General features: G+C 37.0%; 2 protein-coding genes across 2 annotated transcripts; both read right to left on the bottom strand.

The window, feature by feature from the left end:
• Positions 1-10,340: 10,340 nt before the first annotated feature.
• LOC108806708 (ubiquitin-like protein 5) lies at positions 10,341-11,062 on the bottom strand. The gene is made up of 2 exons (XM_018578885.2): positions 10,764-11,062; positions 10,341-10,597 (listed from the first exon to the last, which is right to left on the bottom strand). Exon 1 carries the CDS (start codon positions 10,984-10,986, stop codon positions 10,765-10,767), a length of 222 nt encoding a protein of 73 aa, XP_018434387.1. The 5' UTR covers positions 10,987-11,062; the 3' UTR covers positions 10,341-10,597; position 10,764.
• Positions 11,063-11,563: 501 nt separating this feature from the next.
• LOC108813292 (ubiquinol oxidase 1b, mitochondrial) lies at positions 11,564-13,535 on the bottom strand. The gene is made up of 4 exons (XM_018585812.2): positions 13,072-13,535; positions 12,828-12,956; positions 11,844-12,332; positions 11,564-11,748 (listed from the first exon to the last, which is right to left on the bottom strand). Exons 1-4 carry the CDS (start codon positions 13,384-13,386, stop codon positions 11,689-11,691), a joined length of 993 nt encoding a protein of 330 aa, XP_018441314.1. The 5' UTR covers positions 13,387-13,535; the 3' UTR covers positions 11,564-11,688.
• Between the last annotated feature and the right edge of the window lie 112 nt (positions 13,536-13,647).

The following is a 13,647-nucleotide window of genomic DNA, read 5'->3' as shown; positions in this document are numbered from 1 at the left end:
GGCTTTGATGTACTCCGGTGGGTTAAGATCAACCGGTCGTGTTTCGTTGGTGTTGTTAAGAATAACAAAGAAGTGAGGTTGGATGAGTTCTCGATTCAATCGGTGGAGGCTCTCTGAAAATTAAGGTGAGTGATGTGGCTGAAGAACTCCTATATATCCGATACAGTCGTCGGAGGTGGGGTTTTTGCGGCGTTTGGGATTGAGTTTCCGGAAGATTCCAGAGATAAAGGTGCTTTGTTATGGTTCGGCGGCGAAGTTTGAAGTCGGTAAAGATGATGAAGACTTGTGTTCCGAGATGGTCGCGGTGAATTGTCGAGGAAATTCACCTGAGATGAAGGTTTTTCCGATGTGTTTCCGGCGATGGTTACGATGTTGTGACCGTGAGACGCGCGTCTCGGAGTTTCGCTGCGTTGACAACACGTGGACACGCCCTCGCGTTTTTCTTTGAACGCGTGTAAAGTGGGCGGTTTCGAAGTTGGAGTTGGGCTTAAAGTTGGGCCTCTAGATAGATTCCTGTGGGCTTTTCTTGTTAGCCTTTTGTCTGGACGATTGGGTTTTTGTCCCAAATTGGTCCTTTTGTAGCTGTCCTCTTTGGAACTTTTGTTCTCTGGTTAGGATTTATGCCTTTTTTTAATAATAATCTCAGATGGGAAAAAAAATTTTTTGGAACTATCGCTTTTTTGCCAACGTGGCAACAGTTTTGATCTCAACTGTAGCCAGCGAGGAAAATTACTTCTCAGACCACTGAACATCGTAAGGCTTAAATTCGAAAAACATAATAAATGTGAAAATATTTATTTTTTCTCGTATATGAGTATAGTTTAAAATGCTTTTGTCGTATCCGAAGATACTTTGACATACGTAACAAAATTCCTTCATTAACGCACTAATGCATAACGAAAATGGCGAGCTTATTGTATTTTTTTTTTTTTATTAACCTGGAGGTATCCCGGGCCTATGGAAGGGCCCAGACTAATCCCCAAGGGAAGATGCAGCCCACGGATAGACTCTCTCTCCGGGTATGCGAATGGGCTCTAAAGCATAGGCCTATATCCGTGTTGGTGTCCAGAAATCATGACTTAGTTCCCTCCAGCAGGGTTCGAACTCACAATCTAGATGCAGGAAGGAGTCTGTCCTTACCATTGGGCCATGATGTTCTGGAGCTTATTGTGTTATTATATACTTAAAACCATATAATATTGAATTAAATCGTATGGTGTTTAAAATATTATTGGATATTCATAGTGATAGTCTGATAGAGGCGTCTAAATAATACAGAGCGAACATGGCACCATGACTGTTTCGTCCATATTATCAGTTCAAATCTAGAAAATGTAGGAAGGTACACATTGCAGCGAATAATAATATTTTATACTGAAACTAGACTAATCTTTGAGGTATAAAATATTCTTTTGTATTAGAAAACCGTTGATAGATAGAGGCTAGGCACTAACATAACTGTTCAACATACCTCCCACATCTCTCTAGAAACCCAGATCCAAGCGAATCTCGTCCGCTGGCTCCGGTGGCTACCATAGCACCGGAGCTGGGCTCTTTTCTGTTTATTGTTTGTCTTTTTCTCGTGTAGCTCTGTTTCGTCGCTGTTTTTGTAGGGGTGAAGCAACGGTTTCGTAGGCTTCGTTCGTCTGAAGCAGCGCTCCGGCTCCGCCTCCGTTTTGACAGTCGACGGTCTTTAGTCCTCAGCCTCTTCCTTTGTTACTGTTCAAGCTCCTCGTTTGTGGCGATTGAGAAGTGTTTTTGCGTTCTGAGTTTTCAGATCTGGTTTCCCTTTGGAGCTATGGCTCAGGGTTTGGCCTATTTTCGCGGTGTTTGGATTGCCCCATGTCTTGTGTTTGCCCTTGATGATGTATCGCTTGATGGTTTTGTCGATGCTGGTGTTTGGGTGTGACCTCCTGGGTTCCGCTTCTCCCGCTCGTGAAAGATCGTGTTTTTACGGATATGCTTATCTTGAGGAAAGCTCTCTCAGTTTCCTCCTCTTTGCCGTTGCTGATCTTTGCCGGCCTGGGTTCTATCCGCAATTTTTGGTTCGTCCAATTGCGGTTGCCGGTAGCGTTATGTGAGGCGGATCTGTCCTGGTGGTTTCTCTTTGCCCCTAAAGTTCTAGCCTTTGTTTGTGATTCGTGATAGTTCTTGCAGGAATTGTTGGTTACCTACAGCTATCATTGTGGCCTCGCCAGGTCATACAATGTTGGGGTCCTTCCATGTTCTTAATTTCTGCTGGTCCTGTCTTTTAGAGCTTTTATTTGATTGTCTCCAGCGATCCTTTGCCTTGGTTTATGAAGGGAGTGTTGTGGTTTTTGACTGAGCGTTTATGTATTTGCTTTTAGTTTCATCTGTCTCCTTGTGTGGAGCTTTTAGTCTCAGGAGATAATATATTATCTGCCTGCTTAGTTTCTCAATCTTTTGAGCTCTGTATTTCATGTTGTAAGTTCAGGGTGAAGTTCTAATGAAAATATTGTTCAGAGAAAAAAAAAAAAAGATAGAGGCTAGGCAACAGATTGTGATGTATTTTAAATTTATTTGTTATACATAAAGTTTGAATATATTTTAGAGCATGATTACTTCCGGTTTCTTAGTCGAAGTTTTTAACTCATGATTTGATATTTTTGTTTTTTATTTTTTCGGGTAGGAGACGGTTCTTATATCTCTTATTTAAGAGACGGTTTTTAAATTTTCTTAGTTAAAATCTAAGAAAAACTAAGAACCGTCTCTTAATCGAAGCTAAGAACCCCAGTTAAGAGACCGAGGTTAATTATGACCTTAGATACAAAAAAATCAAAATATTTTAACATTGTAGATATAAGTAATTGAAAATTCTCCTAAATAAACATTTTTCATGTTTTTGTCATAAAATATTTTTCAAAAAAGAAAATGACCCAAATATTTTATTCAATAAGTAAAAAATCTTTATACTTTATATATATAAAGATACAAACAAAAAACAAAACTAAACTAAAAATAGAAGTTTTCAAATTAAATAATACTTTTGTAGTTTTGAAATATATATTTTCAAATTTAAATATTTTTTTCAAATTTAAATGTTTTTTCAAATTTAAATAATCTTTTCAAATTTAAATATTTTTTTCAAATTTAAATAATTTTTTCAAATTTTCTTTTGAATTTTCTTTTGGAAATTATTTTTAACTCATAACTTCAATTTTTAACTTTAGATTCTAAGAGTACCATTAACCCTGGTTGCTTAAAGAATGCTTAACAATTTTTTTAATTAAAAAAAAGGAAAGAGAAAGAGTAGAAGAGGATGAAAGTGCTTAATTAAGCGTTTGAAAGTGATGTTGCTTGAACTGTTTGTCAGTGAACAAGCTGCTAATTAGTTCTTTTTTTAATTTTTCTTTTTCAGATAAAAAAAGTTTTTTAAGCACCCTACTTACTAATTTAGGGTTAATGATGCTCTAAGGTATAGATTAGTTAGAGCATGTAAAATATGGTAACATAGACCTAATCCTTACAATAATAAAAAGAATATTAAAATATTATTTTTTTGGTTTCTGTGTCGGATCAGAGCCAAGAAATACGAAACTAAGAACTGATCCAAAATGAATTTCGTTACTGTGTCGCGAACTCCATGACACGTAGTGATCCACGATTAGTTAATTTTTTTATAATTAAACGGAAAAAACTAATAAAATAATAAAAAATAAAATTTCCACAAACGGACTTACCGTTGTGGATGCTCTTAGCCATAGAAATTTAGATATATATATTTATATATTTAATAAAATATTTTGGTCATTTTGATCAATGTTTTTTTTTCCGTCTATTAAATTTTATTTAAGGTCAAGGTCCAAAATGGACCCAGCCCAACTAAAAAACAAAAGGCCAAGACGGCCCGCTTACAAACTGAACAAAGCCCGACATAAAGGGCAAGAGAAACATGGGCCAAGCCCAAACTAAAACCCAGAACGGTGCGACCTAAAGCCACGCGTCAGAAGCCTGCGCGTGACCACGCACGTGTCCCACTCCGATCTTCGCGTTGGACACGCGTCTTCTTTGCATCAAACCGGGGTCCAAACGCCGGAGAAAGCTTCCGGCCGCCGCCCCTTCGTCTTCGCACCAAACCAAATCGGAGAAACTCCGTCTCCGCCATCTTTGCCGATGAAACCCACCTCCAACGACTGTATTGAAGGTATGGGGCTTCATCGGTGACTGAAACTCCCGGATAAAACCGACGATACAGCGCTTCACCGGACTGCTACCACGGCATGCATCTGCAACGCATCCGTCACCATCACCCCCACTAAAAAAACAAAACCTTAAGCCGGCCGCCATCACCAGGATAGAGTCGACGGCGCCAGAGTCAAAGCCGGACGGTTTCAATCGGAAAAAACACCGCCGGAGTCAAAACGGGATAAACCCGAGCCGATACGATACTAAAACAGACGGAAAAAGGAAAACTGGGGCCGGACCGACGGTGGCTGTGGAAGCCCACCCGTCGGCCGGAATCGATAACCACGGCGAGTGCTTCTTTTTGAAAGAGGTTAAAGTGAACTAGAGAGAGTTTTTCATTTTGATCAATGTTATATTTGTAACAAAAAATTTGTTAGAAATATAATTTGACATCTCTCATAAATAATTTATTTATGTGTTTAATAATTGATGAGGGAAGAGATTCGTAAGTGGAAGCCCTTTTGCTTGTCATCCTACCATTTTGATGATGGAAAAAGTAATAATACCTGATTAAGTTTATCGGTAACTGAGATTGCTATTATTTTGACCTAAACTCCTCCATAATAGATCAAAAGAAAAAGCATGATAGATATCTTTATTTTAATAGACACAGCTATTGACAATTAATTCGGTGCCGTTATATTATAGAGAAACTCTTTGATACATTTGAAACTAGTGGTTGTACGGCGCTACGCGCCGGGTTCGGACGTTAGGTTGTTTAATAAGTTGTATATGTTATGGTTGTTCAAGTTTGTAATTCGTGCTAAACCGATGTATACCGGAAGATAATGGTGTTTTAATAAATTCAGGATTCTTAGCTGATAATTTGAGTAAAGCTGGCCGTTCAAATGTTATTGAGAGGGTATGGTGGTTTGTAAGAAAACTTGTTGGATTTTATTTTACAATGTATATATTTTTATTTCCACGTATGTATTTTATTTGGTTATTGCCTTTGTTAAAATGATAAAATGTGAGAAATCTTAATAAATAAACAATAAATTAAATTATTTTATTTTACCCAAAATTAGTTTTAAGAATATGGAATTGTAATAAAAAATTTTAAAAATAATAATAATTCTATAAATTTATTAAATTGTATAGTTACAAATTTTTCTTTGAGTTTTTAATGGACTTTAATAAAGATAATTTATGGTGAACCCTAAAAAGTCTCAAATAGGTGACAAGAAAATGGAAGTTGGTGTAGTTTATGGTACTATATAAAAATAGAATTTGGTATAATTTATGGCCCGGAAAAATAGAACCCGAGTAAACTCTTGTGTTTGCTGTTGCCGGAAAAGTCCACATTATTTCCTCCGATTCTTGCTGGGTTTTAGCGATTTTAGTTTGTGAGATTGATGAACAATAATTGTTTTACAGTGTTATTGATGAGAGATTTTCTTATATCAGCTTCGTCTACTCTGAAGTTCTGCACTTTCAGCTTTGTCTCCACCATGATGAAGCAGATCATGGCTTCCACTACTCACGCCTGATCCTTCCTCTATCACTCCACAAGCTTGCAGTCCAGTGTGGTTGGCAAGGACGACCTTGGCGACATCAGTCGAAGACTTAGTTTGAACTGCTTTAGCTCAGGCATGTCATCTGAGGGGTTATTATCATCCCCTGGGCATGAACCAAATTATAAACTGTAGTCCTAAGAAGAGTAAGTTGAAAACATGTTTAGTAAGGTTTTTAAACTTACGTTTTTCCAGCAAAGTTTAGGATTGGCGGAAGTCAAATATTCTTGATATGGTGAAAGGACTGATGCTTTGAGAAAAATTGAAAGTGAAAGCTTCAACTGGTAAGTGGAAGCTTCAACTGGTAAGTGAAAGTGCTACCAACCAAGTCCTTTTAAGCATTGTGGTATGGGTCTTTGATCGGGTCCTCCAAACTTGGGTCCTGTAGAAAATTTAAGTGAGGTTTTCTGTAGTAGTGTTACCATAAGCTGTATAAGGTTCACGCTGGTTTACTATAAGTTGAGCGACTTCTGCCGAATGTGCATTGATTAGTTTAGTCATCTGTCCATCAAATGTGACAAACCCAATCGTATATGTTCCATCAAACACACAGAGCTGGACACGGTACCTGCATAAGTTACATACTTTATATTGTTTAATAGTGGTGAGATTGTGGCCAAAATTTTAACGTTAGTTTGAAAAGACTAAAAATTTAGTTGATTGAGTATACTTGAGAACACCAACTACCTTATAGTTGTTGATGCTCATGCAAAGGATAAGATTCCAGGCTGAAGATTTCTATAACATTTTGAGCAGAAAGTGTAGCACCACTCATAAGTAGTGTCAATACTAACAAATTGTCCAGCGTAAACTCCAGTCTGTTGTAAGAATAGTTGAGATAGCATTTAAGTATTAAGACATGAAGCAGTAAAACATGATGAGTAAGTTACGATCACACATGTGGGTCTGAGCTGAGGACACAGGCATTAAGCTCAGTAACAGTGGCCGTAGGTGAGTTTAAAAAACTTCATTTACTGCAATAGAAGCCATGGACAATAAGCTAAAAATTAAAGTTACCTGCTCCATGGATCATTTAAATATTAATCAAGCGGTGGGCGCTAATGGCTCGTAGACTGCAATGCATAGAGTATACGGAAATGGTGAAAAAAGCCCAATAAAAAAAAATAACGAAATCACAAAACACAACACGCAAGAGTATACGGAAAAACGAATCGTTTAATTAAAAGGGGGGGACACATGGGATTAATCCCCCCAAGGAAAAAAAAAAGCAACTTTATTAGTTAAGACGTTCTATTATTGTAGTGATTTAAACCGTTTGCTTTGTTCAACCTAGCTCATCTTAAGGTTCGTTATTAACTTGTAGTTTCTATGTTTGTGTGTTGTTTGTTTGCAGGTAATAATACAACACAGAGAGTTTAGAGTTCCCAAGGGTGTTAATTAACCCAAGGTACGTCTCGAGAGCAAAGATACAAGATGGAACCGAGCTCTATCACTCACCAAGCTCACGTCACTCACCAATACAATCGTCACACACACAGAGGTTCAAACGCGATCAGTAACCAAGAGAAGAAAACCCAAAACCCTGTGTTTCCCAACCTTCTCTCTCGCTTGCCAAGAACTCTCTATGACGATAAAGTTTGCTCCATCTTGTTTTTGGTTTATCCTTGCTCTATATATACTCTGTTTTATCAGGTAGATTCGTTGACATATTACCTTTTACCTCTGACAGCTCACCGAATCTCCAACAACTTTGAACCAAATTGTTTCTCCTCTTGACCGTTGTTCTGCTACACGACAAGTGCAGCTAATTGATCAAAACGTAGAGTATCACTTAACGGGACTACTGAGCAGCTAACTCTTCTACTGGGCTTCCACTGAAACCGTCTCAGCCCAATCCTTAGCAAACTCCACCCGTTAAGCCCGGTAAGCTCAACCACACGTGACAATTATAATTGACGGTTTTATAGTAATGAATATATTTTTACTTTATGTTTGAAAGGTTTGTAGGCGTGATTCGCGTGAAAGAAAATAAAGACATATCCTAAATAGAAGATCCATTGAGTTTTCTGTTTTCATATTTGCTTGTGTAAAGATTGTAGCAGGCAATTTAAAATGTCCTCACTTTTGCCAATAGCATCTGAAAATACTTTTTATTACCTTTGCATTATAAGTTAAACTTTGTGGTAAATCTTTAAAAATGGCGGTTAAGATTAATGTCACATGAATGCGGAAAAAAGAAAATTAATAGCAACTTTTCTCGTATAAATCATCATAATCCTATGTTAATAATAACGTCATAGACGGATAAACTAAATTGCAGGCCATAAATTGATAGTAAAAATATGAAACCCAAAGGCCAAAGTCCATTAACAAAACTTCTCATTCAACAAGACGTACATTGATTCAATGATATCCAAAAATAATTGACAGTTAAACAAGTGAGCAAGAGCAAACAAGTTCTGCAACCGACTGTTAGCATCTCCGATGGCTTTTGCCGCCGGATTCTTTCTTTCTTTTTCTTAGTTTTTTTTATTTACCACAACAACAAAATCTCTTTATTGATGTCCTATTCTTCATCAGTTTCGTCTTTGGATGAAATACTATGTCAACGTCTCCTTCTGTCCATTTACCGCTACTATCAATGGATTTCTTTTTCTGTTGATCATGACATCATTGTTTATCACTGGAAAATTGGTAAACATAATCAAATGGTTTCTTTGGTATATTCACGGTGTCTTCTTCCGTAGGCTACAACATTTTCCAGCAATTCTATGTCTAAAATTGGCGTTTTTTTCGAGCAATCCATGCTACTGCTATTGTCTTTTGCAATTTGTTTGTCCAAAACCAACCGCCATGTTCATGGATTGAATTGTTCGTTTGACATGACAAAAGAAGTGTTCCTTTGGAGAAGTGTGTGCAATAAATTTTACCAAGTTACTTTGTCACATTATTATGTAATATTCTTGGACTTCGGAATCAGTAAGTGTTCACCATGGGCATTTCTCTACATGAGCATTGAAAGTGCTTGGGAGAATTCATGGAGTATAAGCAAATGGTTTTACTAGCAAGCGGAGGATGATGACCATTTAGACCTAGCATTTAGCTCTCGTTGTTCATCCAATTTTTTTTTGATGAAGTGATAGATACTAAATAGTGAAGTTGACGTGGCTTGGTTGCTGTGCTGGCAAAAATAAAGAAGATGGCAGCTAGAGAGCAGAGATAGTGAAAGAGTATAAATAGAAGCCTTATCTTTCTTGTTGTTCATCGATTGTTAGGCTTGATCAATAGGCTTAATTAGGCAGATTCAGAGAGCTTGTTCTCTAGATTTGATGGGTCAAAGGCATCGTTTAATTTGATGACTTGAGATTGTAACCGGTTGGTTAGCAATAAGGAATACTTAGACGCTTATCTTGAAGATGAAGAGATGCTTCTATTTAAAGGTAGCTTTTCTCTTGGATGATTTGGAAGAAAAGTCGGCAGTAATTACGTTGTGGGAAAGATAATTTTATTGGATGATATTTCAGTTATAAAAAGGTCTATTCTATTTGCAAGGACACTAATACAGACTAGTTGGTATCAGCTCGTCTAAGAAGAGGATGTTGCGTTGGTTGCGGTCCGTTGGTTTGAAAAGGCTTACACGTGGAATCTTTTCCGCGAGTTAACAGTTGGAGGATCATTGAGACGTCCTTTTACTGGTGAACAAGCAAATGAACCACTGTTATCTTTGTAGAAGTTATGGAGAGAAAAACCAGAATGTTTCTATATTAAATACTCCCTCTGTTTCATAATACTTGATGTTTTGCCTTCTTGCACAAAGATTAAGAAAACTAGATTTTTCTAAAAAAAATATTTTAAAAATATTACATTAGAATCAACTAACCAATAATAAAAAAGACAGTAAAATCTAATTGGTTGAACAGTTTCCAATAAAGTTAAAGTTAACCTTAAAATCTCAAAACTTCATCTAATTTGAAACAAAATTATCCTTCTAAAACATCAACTATATTGAAACGGAAGGAGTATGTTCTTTTTATGGCTGAAGAACGTTCTAAATATGACAAAAGATAACTCGTGGTTCTCCTTGCTAAGGTTATATATTCGATTTTGTTAGACGAGGTCATATATTACCATTAGATACGAGAGACTACATCATCCGCACTTTTATTTTTTGAAACTGTACATCATTCGTACTTGTTGACCTATGCATGCTTTCCTTGGAGCATGAGCTTGAACTCATTTCCTTTAACCACTTTCTTTGGCCATGGATCTTCAAATTGAATGAGCCTATTCTAAAACTATGCCAGGCATTGATAGGGGCGCCTAGACCGTTGCTAAAAGTCTTTAAGGAGTCGTCAGCTGGGACAGCGAAATAGTGTTTGATATCATCTATTTTAATAGATGTTTTCAATCTTATTCCTTTGTTCATATTCCTCGTTTCACGAATGCTGAAAATCAGCTTTGGCTCTAACTAAAATGTTAAAGATTAGACCTTCAAGTGATTAATGAAGGTTGAGTTTGAACAAAAGAAAAGATAGACAACTAGACAGACAGTTAACACCTTTCCACATGAAGTTTAAGGTCTTCTATTAACGCAACTAAGTTGTAAAAGAGACTATCGAAAGTATTGTACCATATTTAATCTAAAGGAACAAAATAAAGTAGCAAAGATATGGGCAACATTTAGAAATATAGCAACTTGAGCACAACACCAAGAGACTTTACCGTAGACAAAAGTTGGAAGAGTATAGCTTATTACAACACATTTGATTTTAGTTTTACCAAAGCAATACATAATCAGAAACCAATTACCCAATTTTACAGACGTACTTTTTGTTGTTTTTAATTTTATTTATGGAGGTGTGCAAATCAACAACATTCCTTCAGCTCACACTTGCTTAGCACCCCCTCCGGTTCGCCTGGACCAGATGAAACAATCAAATCTACGATCAATTCATATAGAATAAAAAAAACACTACAACAATGTCATATGTTTAAATTGAAATTGTTTAATTCGGATTCACTTTTGATACAATAATTGAAATTGTCTTAAGAAGAGATAGCGCTGATTGAACTCTTTTGAACCTTAATTGTAGTAGAGCTCGAGACCCATGCCGTCGTGGATCTCGTAGTCCTTGAGAGTGATGTGATCCTTGTAGATGTTGTACCACTTCTGAATTCGAATCTTCTCCGCTCTCGTACCCGTCTGCGCCGCCACCAGCTTCTTCAGATCCCCGATCGTGTCGTCTTCGTTGCACTTCACCCTCACTTTCTTCCCCAGACGATCGTTCAGCACCACCTCTATCATCTTTTTTCCCCTCTTTCTTTCTTGGAATCACAAACCCTAGCCCCTCTCGATTTCTCGTTAGTTTAACGCAGACTTTTATTTATGCAAAAAGTTTGTCTGACCAAAGTCTATATATATAGAGAAGTAGATTTCTTTTAGTCGGTCAATCTTTATATTAAAAGGCCCAAATAGAAAGGTTTCAGTTTTAACAAATGGGTCTAGGCCCAGTTTCATGTCCTGTCAATAATAATATCTGTTCAAAAAAAAATTGATTGCTTTTAGTAAATTCTAATTGGTTTGGAATTATGAAAGTAGATAATTAAAAAAATTCATTTATAGTTAAAGTTTAATACTATGTCTTATTAAAATACATGAAAACTCTAGAATATTCATTATTTGAAAACAAGTATTCATTTCGTTTCTATATAAATGTCACTTTGACATTTTCAACACATATTAAAAAAGTGACGGAAATATATGTAAGTTGTTACTAATACATCTTTCTGACCAATAATATTATTCAATACAATTTGCAATTAATATCAGCTGAAAATAAATATAATTTGTATTAGAATTGTAATATGATACTTTTTGTGTAATAAAAAAGAGTTAAAATGACATTTATTATGAAACATAGAGTATATAGTAGAAAATACAAAACCCAAAATCCCTTAAAAAGGAGAAGCAAAACTATTTTCTTATTCAACAAGATGTAAAATAAATTCAGTGATATCCAATTGGAGCTGGAGCTTCCTTGAGTTCACGACCTTGGTAATGAATATCCTGCAAAGAAAACAAATATTCATCAGTTACACACTCCCCTATTTTTTGTCTCCTTCCAGTAACATACAAGAGAAATAAAACGCACACACACTTACGGATGCATAATGGTTAACGTCACGGTGATGTGCTTCATCAGCACGAACCACCATAACAACATCACGAAGCGTCGCATCAGCAGGGAGCCTCCAGTAATCAATGGCTATGGCTGGTGCAGGAACGTTTTCGATGTTACCGTTATCAAGCTCCTTGAGGAACTCAGTGTAAGAGTGGATTGCTTCTTCCTCAAGGTATCCAACCATACGGTGAGCAAACTTGGGTGAGATTATGTACCCGAGGAAATATGCGTTGAAGAAAACGCCCTGAACGGCGATCACGAGGGCACGCTCGTACCAATTGGGTTTGGCGACTTCCATGAATGTCATCAAGTGCATTCTCTCGTTCTCTGCTTCTTCGAGGAGTGCTTTGATCCAACCGCCGCTTTGTTCAAACCGCCTCAGCGATTTGCAGTGTACTAACATTCCTCCGACCATTCCTGGAACCGCTGCTACCGTTTCCAACATCATCGCTCGGCATCCGTACCGCCTCTGCGTTGTATCGTTTGATAATCACATTAGTCTAAACAAACGTACAAAGGGGCTCCAATTGGTAAATGATATAGCAATAAACTGAATTAACAAATATTTTTTGCTTTTTGGGTTTACATTTACACTTGCCAAAATGTTACCGTTTTGTAAAACTGATGAAAGTTTTTCTTTTAAAACTAAAAGGACAAACTAAAACAAACTAGTGTTTGAAACGCTAGAAACAACCCCATCAGTTATGGTCTAGTGGTTGGGAGCAAGGGTGCCAAAGCTTCGCAAATGGTCGCCTCTCTAATTCAATCTAAAACATACAAACATGTTTTTTGTTAGGCGAGTTGGCTTATGGACCTAAAGTTTGAATGATTCACATGATGGAGGGTTTTAAACGAATCATCTCATCCCAGGACTGTCTATACCACTATAGCTAAGGTCCAGAACATCTGAGTTAACCAAAAAAAGACCTAGAAACCTAAAACGTGGGTTGATTTGGAATGATACCTGGAAGAACAAATCGGTAGGCCATCGGAGAGATTTAACCGTCCAGTAAGCTAATTTGTCCGGTAAAGTCGATGGAACATGATGCTTCTTTAAATCTATCGTCAGATCTGCTTTATACGTCTCCCATGGCTACCATTATTATACCACATGAAAAAGAATCGAATCATACACACAAGTATATTACGATATGAAACCAACTAAAAGTAAACAATGCTGTACAAACATTCTGGTTTTGTAAAATTACCCGAAAGCAGCTCCATTTCCATTCAGTTCCATCATCTTTGGTGATCTTCATAGGCTTCACTCCCCAATAGCTAACTATTAATTGCTCCCCTTTGTTCCCTTGATCGCCTTTGCCACCGCTTGAACCTTTCTCCGATTGGTTACCATTATCCTCCGTTTTCTTCTTCTCAAATGTCATCTTGCTGAACTCTCTCAGGCCTCTGATCGCCGGAACCCTAGACTTCAAAATATGGTTTGGGGACACGGCACAGGAAGAGAAAAGCCTTGGTCCAGAAATTACCATCACCTTGTTGGCTCCATAGCGACTCATCATCATTGTGCAGATCAAGTACTATTTCATTAATCAAAAATGTTTCTTGATTTTTATTTTTGGCATTTTATAACTCATTAACTGCTATTTATTTATAGCAGTTACGGATATGCTTAACGATAAAATCGCCAACAATTTGACTAAAAGACTTGTCTAACACGAAAATAAAACATTTTACCGACCAAACCGCAACAGACGTTTTCAAGTACTTATTTAATGGTCGACTAAAATACGTGCAGCACAAGTATTCATATCTTGGTTTATGCG

Source organism: Raphanus sativus, chromosome 6, assembly GCF_000801105.2.
Source record: "Raphanus sativus cultivar WK10039 chromosome 6, ASM80110v3, whole genome shotgun sequence".
Taxonomy (NCBI): Eukaryota; Viridiplantae; Streptophyta; class Magnoliopsida; order Brassicales; family Brassicaceae; genus Raphanus; species Raphanus sativus.
This window is presented reverse-complemented; position numbering and strand designations above follow the sequence as displayed.